This window comes from Gossypium hirsutum, chromosome A10, assembly GCF_007990345.1.
Source record: "Gossypium hirsutum isolate 1008001.06 chromosome A10, Gossypium_hirsutum_v2.1, whole genome shotgun sequence".
Lineage (NCBI taxonomy): Eukaryota > Viridiplantae > Streptophyta > Magnoliopsida > Malvales > Malvaceae > Gossypium > Gossypium hirsutum.
This window is the reverse complement of record NC_053433.1, coordinates 100567684-100575071: the sequence shown is the minus strand read 5'-3', so window position 1 is coordinate 100575071 and position 7388 is coordinate 100567684. Positions and strand designations below refer to the sequence as shown.

The following is a 7388-nucleotide window of genomic DNA, read 5'->3' as shown; positions in this document are numbered from 1 at the left end:
TACTATTATATTTCTTTTCTATTTATTTATCTATTCCTTTTTTTACATACATTTATTTTACTTTGTTTTACCATTTATTTATATCCCTTTATGATTTTAAAACTTTGGTTATTATTATATTATTATTTTTCTCAACCTTCACATATTATTATTATTGTTATTATTGTTATTTTTACTATCTAATATATTATTATACTTATTTTTACCCCTGTTATATTTATTATTAATATTAGTATATATTTTATTGTACGTATATATATACTTTTATATATAGTATTAATTTTATTTATCATTATATTTATTATTATGCTTATTATTTTCACTATTGTTACTTATTATTTTATTTTAGTATTATTATGTATTATTTGGTATACATACATCTTTCTGTACATATTGTTATTATACATATATTACTTTATTATAGTATTAATACATTTTTACTTTTTTTTTCTTTTATTGTAAATATTATTTGTTATTACTCTAATATCTTAATATTATGTTATAATGTTTTTTATTAATCACTTCATTATATCATGTTTGCACCGTTTATTTATTTATGAAATTTTATTTTAAAAAAATAGTTTATTCATTTTTTTTCTTCTTTTTATTTATAAATAAGGCAACGTGCCGATTTAATATTAAGCCATTGATTTCATCGCTATGTTGGGTGAATATCATCGGCTAGTGTTAAAAATGGGACGTCATTTTAAAAAAAAATCGAAAAATTTAAAAATTCTCGTGTTTTGAAATAGGATATTTATTTTTGTGATTATTGGTAAGTGATCAAACTTTATTTTTAAAATGTAGATGAGGATATGTAATTTGTCAAAATTTTAATGCTGTAAACTTTTCGCGTTTCCAAAATTTTTCGTGTTTTAAAAAAAATTCGGATCCCAAAAAGTTTCGTGTTTTCAAAATTTTCGTGTTTTAAAAAATTCTCGTTTTTCAATCGGATCACGGTTAAATGGCAAATTGAATTCGTATTTTTGAAAATCAAGACAACACGTGTTTAATAAAGATACCAATTTTGGGCATCATGAGGGTGCTAATACCTTCCTCGTGCGTAACCGACTCCCGAACCCTATTTTTCTCAGGATTTTCGTGTAGACCCAAGTTTGGCCTTCGTTTTTGTTCAAGAATAAACTTTCTTTTCTAAAAAAGATGATTTATTAGGTGTCCGATAGCACCTAGAAAAAAGATCAGTGGCGACTCCTTTTTTTTTAAACCGAAATTTCATTTTCAAATTTTCAAATAATTGCCTCAATTAGCGACCGAAAACGAAGTTTTTACGTCGCTACAAAGGCCATATGCGTGTTTGTACAGATTATAACAAGATCTAGCCTTTGTTGCAGACCCTCAGGTAATGTAATGAGACCTATCATTTGTTGTAGATTCTCAGGTAATATAATGAGGTCTAACCTGGTTGCAAATTCTCAGGTAATATAATGAGATCTACCCTTGTTTGCATATTCTCGAGTTATATGTAACATAGGTTTAGTCAGACAAGTAACCTGATGTAATTTCAGCTCGGATGAGCAACTTAGTCACCCGTGTATCCGAGTCCATTTACTGGAGTTCCATTGAATGATATTTATTTTAATTGAAATGGGAAAACTTGAAAATGTATTGAATATGAAACTATATATGTTTATAATTTGATATGTGACATGTGATTACTTTAGTAATAAGTGATCTTATTCATGACATGTAAGTATGTCTAACCTATTTGAATGTTAATGTTGACATGTGACTAGTTATGACATTATGTGCCAAGGATAGTCAAAGTTTATGCCAAAACGATGGGTAGTTGTCATATTTTTAAGCGATCAAGGTAAGCATAATAATTCCCTTTGAACTTACTAAACATTTGTATGCTTACTAAGCATAAAAGTTATTTCATATAAAAATAAACGAATCTCTCCACATTCCAAAAATCTCTAATCCTTTTATTTTCTTTTGACATTCATTACTTTTATCTCAAATCTATCTTATTCTCTCACATACTCTCCCTATTTTTACATGAAAGGTGATTAATCGATCAATACTTTTAAGTGGGTCTCACTAATTGGTAGCAACTTTTTTTTTCTTTTCAAGCTTGTGTGGTAGATTAAGATTTTTATGCAAGATTTAATTTTTTATTGATTGAAGGATTTTGGTATATTTTGAGTGGGTAATAATTTTATAGGTTAATTGATACAAATCGTTAAAGAAATTAGAATTGATTGGATTTATAATCTTGAATTTCTCGAATATTGATCGGAAATTTAGCTTTTTTTATTTAGAAATTGTTGTTGCTATTGTGGTTATTATGAATATTGTATTTGAAAATTGATATATTGCATTCTCATTACATCAAAAAATCCTTAAGTGATTTTTATTTTTGTGAAAGAAAATTACTTGTTGTATGTTGGCTTCATGAAAACTTTTGTGTTTAAGGCTTAAATTTATTGTTCTAAAGTCTACTAGTGAAGTACAAGAACAACAACAAGAAGAAACAAGTGAATAGCCAGTGAAATACAAACTAATATGAAAATAAAAATGAGTCAAGTGAGTCAAGTTTATCCTCTAAGATTATAAATTATCATTCAAATGATAGAGATAATATAAGAAAAAGCATATTTGCAAAAAAGTGCCTTGTCGACCTTGCAATCACAACCTTCTCAAAAAAATTACTAGAATGGATAAAAAATTTCCAACTTCTTGATATGAAGGCTACGTAATAGTCTTACATCAAATAATATCATAAATTGTTTTATCAAGGATTAATATTATACATTAGTTTATATGACTTTTATAAACGTTTTAACTTTTTAAAATTTGACCCATAATTTAAATTTCATGGCTCCACCCAATTATATATTTTAAAATTTTATAAAAAAATATTTTTAAACCTTTTATTTAAATTTATAATTTTTAAAATTACACTTTTGTAATAATATTATTAATTTTAACTAATTTCTTTTCAATTGTCGTATTTTTTTGTAAATTTTATTTTTATAAATTATATTTTTTTTCTAGATTTATATATTTTTCTTGAATTTTTATATATTTATTTCTATTTTTATATATATATTTAATGTTTATATACATTTAATAAAATAAAGTATTTATTTTTTACATAAAGACACCACACGGCACTTTGTCATTAGCTATAGGAATTTTTTTTCAGTGTTTGTAAAAAAAATTTAACAATGGCATATTTTAGGTACCAAATTTGGAGACTTAAGTGTACTTTAGGTGCCAAATTGGAACAAAATAAATTAAAGTACCTATGTGAGAAAACACGTATACTTTAGGTGTAAAATTGTGAATTAAGCCTTTTATTTAATACTATATTTTAGTTTTTTGTTTGTTGTTTCTTGTGTTGTTCTAGGATTTAAGGTTTCCCTTTTTGCTGTCGATTAAGGAAGGTGTAATCAGGAGAGTGCAAGATCTAAAACATGAATGTTGACATATCTGTAGATCTAAAATGGGAATCCCAACGCGTTGATAGGGTTTTTAGAATCATATGATCAACGCATTTGCTATTAAGCGTGTGTGAGTTCTTCGAGATTTTCTGTTGGGTGGAATGTTAATTTAATCTTTATATTTTAACTTAATCAATTTAATCTTATACTTTTTGAATTGATTAATTTTAATCTTTATACTTTTTAAATTTTGAAATCTCAGTCCTAACCAAATGGTCGAAGTTAAATTTGTTTGGTTAAATTTTTACTATTTGTTCTATACTATGCCTAAATTTGTAGATTTAGTTCATGTTCTCCAATTAGATCATTTATCAGCCTTTTTTTTGGGGGGGGAATTTCGTCTTTAGTTCCTATTTTTTAAATTTTATCTTCAAATTTATAACTAATTTTTTGTAAGTAATACGTGAAAATAGCAAGTTAACATGACATTATATACGTGATAATATGTTTGCCACATTAAATTTTAGAATTAGCATAACTTAATGAAATTAACAATTACCAATGACTAAAAACTTTTCATAATATACAAGGACTAAAAGTGCCTAAATTAAAGAACAATGACTAAATTCACAACTTAACCATAGTACAACAACTATGACAAAATTTAACATATAAATTTTGTATTCCTTGACCTTCAAGATATAACAAAGGCTAAATACTCAAATAATGACTTGACCTTTTAAACATTACTCATATAATGATCAAACCTTCCAAAATATTCAAATAGAGATCAAACATTTTCGACTTGGTTCAATTAAAAGCCTATTTGAATAATAATCACGTGAAAGAGACATTTTCAGTAAAAAAAAAAGAGACTACATTCACGTGGCATTTAGTAATTGTTATATGCGATTTTTACGGTTAATTAATTCCTACTTGGAATTTACGAAGATAAAAACAATTCATTTTTTGAATTAAAAATAGGAACACACATCTTTGAGAAGAAACGAAATATCCAAAAGTTGAGCAAGGCCTCAAATTTTTATAGTAAATTTAGAACTTATGATGTAATCCAAGACAACCCATTACATCAATGTCAAAAAAAATCTGAATTTAGGTCATTCATCTCCTTCAAAATATATGTTAATTTATTTGTTTTGAATATATGATATTAGAATTTTGGTTAGGTAAGCATAAAACCCCCAACAAAAAAAATCACTTTCTTTTCCTGTGTTTAAAAAATTCTGCAATTTCCATACAAAAGCATGAGTAATTAACAAAATATTCAAATACACAAACAAAATAAAATAAAATGCTCAAATACCTTCTCAAAATAGCACAATTTTCTTTCAATTTTGACAAATTTGTGTCAAGATTCCAATTTTTGTTTTGTTGGTGGAAACAGTTCAATCAAAACACGAGTAAATGAAATTTCTTGAGTTTAATTTTGCAAAAAAGGAATTGCTGTATTTATTAACAATAAAATTACTTTTAATTTATGTTTGTTTCTCCTATTTTAATCACACCTTGCTACATCATCAAATTTTGATACAAGCATTTTATTTTTTATTAAAGAGCAATTGAATATCTTGAAAGATTTGGTCCCTCTAAAAGGTTAGCACCTTATTTGGGCATTTACCATAACAAAGACCTTAAATGTTGCTTTCATTCTAAAGTAATTATTACTCTCTCGAAATTGTTTCCAACTCGAGATTAACAGCACAAGTACGTTCAAAGAGTGGGGACCATACATGACCAACCAAACCTGCCATGGAAAAGGGAAAAATAGATGAAACAATGAAGAAAAATGAGAAAATGGATAAGATGATCCGTTCCGCTCCATTATCATAGAATGAAAGGCACAGTCCGAAATGGAACAAGTACCCCCTAAATCCACCTTCTCTACAACTGTTCTCATTTAAGATCAGCTAATGGGGCAATCAGAGATAGAGCAACCCCTTCTCATATTCTCCCCCAACCCCAAGTAGTTGCCTGAACCTAATTTCTCTACAGAGACAGCCTATGGCAATAGATTACCCTCAGCACTCGGAACAATTAGCTAAAGATCCTTGCTCAAAATTGACAGATAAAACCACAATCCAAACTTCAGAATTCCCCCGACCAAAATCTACCACCAAGGAATCAGTTGAATCATAGCAAAACTCAGAATATACAACACCCTCAGCAACCAGAACAACTACCTAAACCCATGTTCTTCATACACATCTTCCTGCCATCAGAAACATTTAGCTACACCCAAGTCCCACAATAGAGATCCATCAAGATGGCAAGTCAACCCACAAACAGTTCCTACATACAAATTCTGCCTAAGGACTGAAACACAAGCGAACTCTTGAAAGTAAGCAAGTAATAAATGAGATTAGTAATTCCCATTCATTGTGCCAAAAATATGAAACTCTGACCACTCTCAAAATAAGCTATAGAATCCATGAGCATGGAACTGTCCTGATTCATGGCCTACCCTAAACCTTACCACTAAAAACCCAATCCCGAGACAGAATCATCAACAATTCTTGTCTTTATTTCCAAATACTTTACTTAGATAAGAATACTTAATGACTATGTTAGCTGGACATCGATGCACATCTGATACACGTGCGAGAATGGGTATTTTCAAATATTTTTTAAGTTTTTTCAGGTATTCTAAGAGTTACCCTTGTCTGAAAATGTAGATACAAGTAATTCAAGAAAAACGAATCATCACATAACTTAATAAGCCCCAATACGAAGCATCAAACCATGAACCTCTCAAATTTAAAAAAATTGAAAATGATAAAACTATCTCTCAACCATGCATCATCATCAACCACAGCTCAAAAATTAATTAACTAATACTTAAACGTATTAAGAAAAGAGAAAAGAAAAAGAAAATTAAGCTCAAAACATGTTCTTAATATTAATAAGCTCACAGCTTCAAATCTCTTTTGAAAATGAGATTCAACAATCCCAAAATAACATTTCAACTAAGGTGATTATAGTAAACGAACACTCAATTCCATCGGGGGAAAAACAACAATTAGAAAACACTAATCAAAGCTAGATCTTTTGCCATTAAAAATTTACTCTTCTTCAGTGGCAGACTCACCGCTCTTCTTGTTGTGCTTCCTTGCATACCTCTGGTTCCTCAAGAACTTGGGATCCATCTATAAATGTCCACAAGGAAAAAACCGTTTTTGTTTTTATTTTTATTTTTAAATGAAGACTAACTGAAAATTCGATTAGAAGATTTAAAAAAAGATACCCCTTTGGTGGAAGTGTGGCGGTGCCTCTTGGGTTTCTTGATGCCATTCTTGTGAGCCTTGTAAGATTGGTTGTGGGCAGTGTGGTTCTTTGACTTCGCCATTTCTGTTCACCCCAAATTCAAATCCAAAAACACCAACAAAATGAACAAACAATGTTAATTTGATCTGTAAACAAATGATCGGTTCTTTGAAAGAAAGCCGATGGAAGTTAGAAGCAAAAACCTGAGGCTAAGAAGAAGATGCGGCTCTGACTAGGGCTTTTGGGGGAGGAGAGGAAAAGAATAGTTTTGCCCTTTTTATTTGGAGAAAATTTGAAACCCTAATTATTATTGATGTTGATGAAAAATTGAAAATGCCCCAATTTGTGGATTTCGGCCTTTTTTGTGAATCTGCTTAAAGCCTTAAAACTCATTTATTGGGCTTAATTCTGGATGAGAAAACATTTTAGGCCCATTACATCTATTTTGTTCTATACCATATAATACTTGAGTTCGTGTGGATTCTATTTCAATTGTTAATTTACCAAAAACTCATTTATTTTAGACTTAATGTATAGATTTGCCTCTAAACTTGAAATTTTTTCTTAAATTGACCCTTAAACTTGTTTTTGAGCATATTAGTCCTTAAGGTTAGCATTTGTTGCACAAATTAATCTTTTTAATTAACATTGTTAATTTTTTAACAATTGGATGGCATGACCAAACACGTATGTGGCACA

The 7388-nt window shown here is 28.7% G+C and overlaps 1 protein-coding gene across 2 annotated transcripts; it reads right to left on the bottom strand.

Annotated features, from left to right (window-relative positions):
* Nucleotides 1-6299: 6299 nt before the first annotated feature.
* LOC107896617 (60S ribosomal protein L29-1) lies at nucleotides 6300-7044 on the bottom strand. Of its 2 annotated transcripts, XM_016821818.2 has the most exons (3): nucleotides 6893-7044; nucleotides 6670-6773; nucleotides 6300-6571 (listed from the first exon to the last, which is right to left on the bottom strand). In XM_016821818.2, the coding sequence occupies exons 2-3, from the start codon at nucleotides 6769-6771 to the stop codon at nucleotides 6488-6490; spliced, it is 186 nt and encodes a 61-aa protein (XP_016677307.1). In that variant the 5' UTR covers nucleotides 6772-6773; nucleotides 6893-7044; the 3' UTR covers nucleotides 6300-6487. The 2 variants fall into 2 exon arrangements, with proteins under 2 accessions (XP_016677307.1, XP_016677308.1); XM_016821819.2 differs by lacking the exon at nucleotides 6893-7044 and having other exon boundaries at nucleotides 6670-6792.
* Between the last annotated feature and the right edge of the window lie 344 nt (nucleotides 7045-7388).

Excerpts from the sequence above, each read along its gene's own strand:
- LOC107896617 (XM_016821818.2), bottom strand. The coding sequence starts at position 6,771 with ATGGCGAAGTCAAAGAACCACACTGCCCACAACCAATCTTACAAGGCT. Across the intron at positions 6,572-6,669 it reads GCCACACTTCCACCAAAGGG|ATGGATCCCAAGTTCTTGAG; the intron begins GTATCTTTTTTT and ends GGACATTTATAG.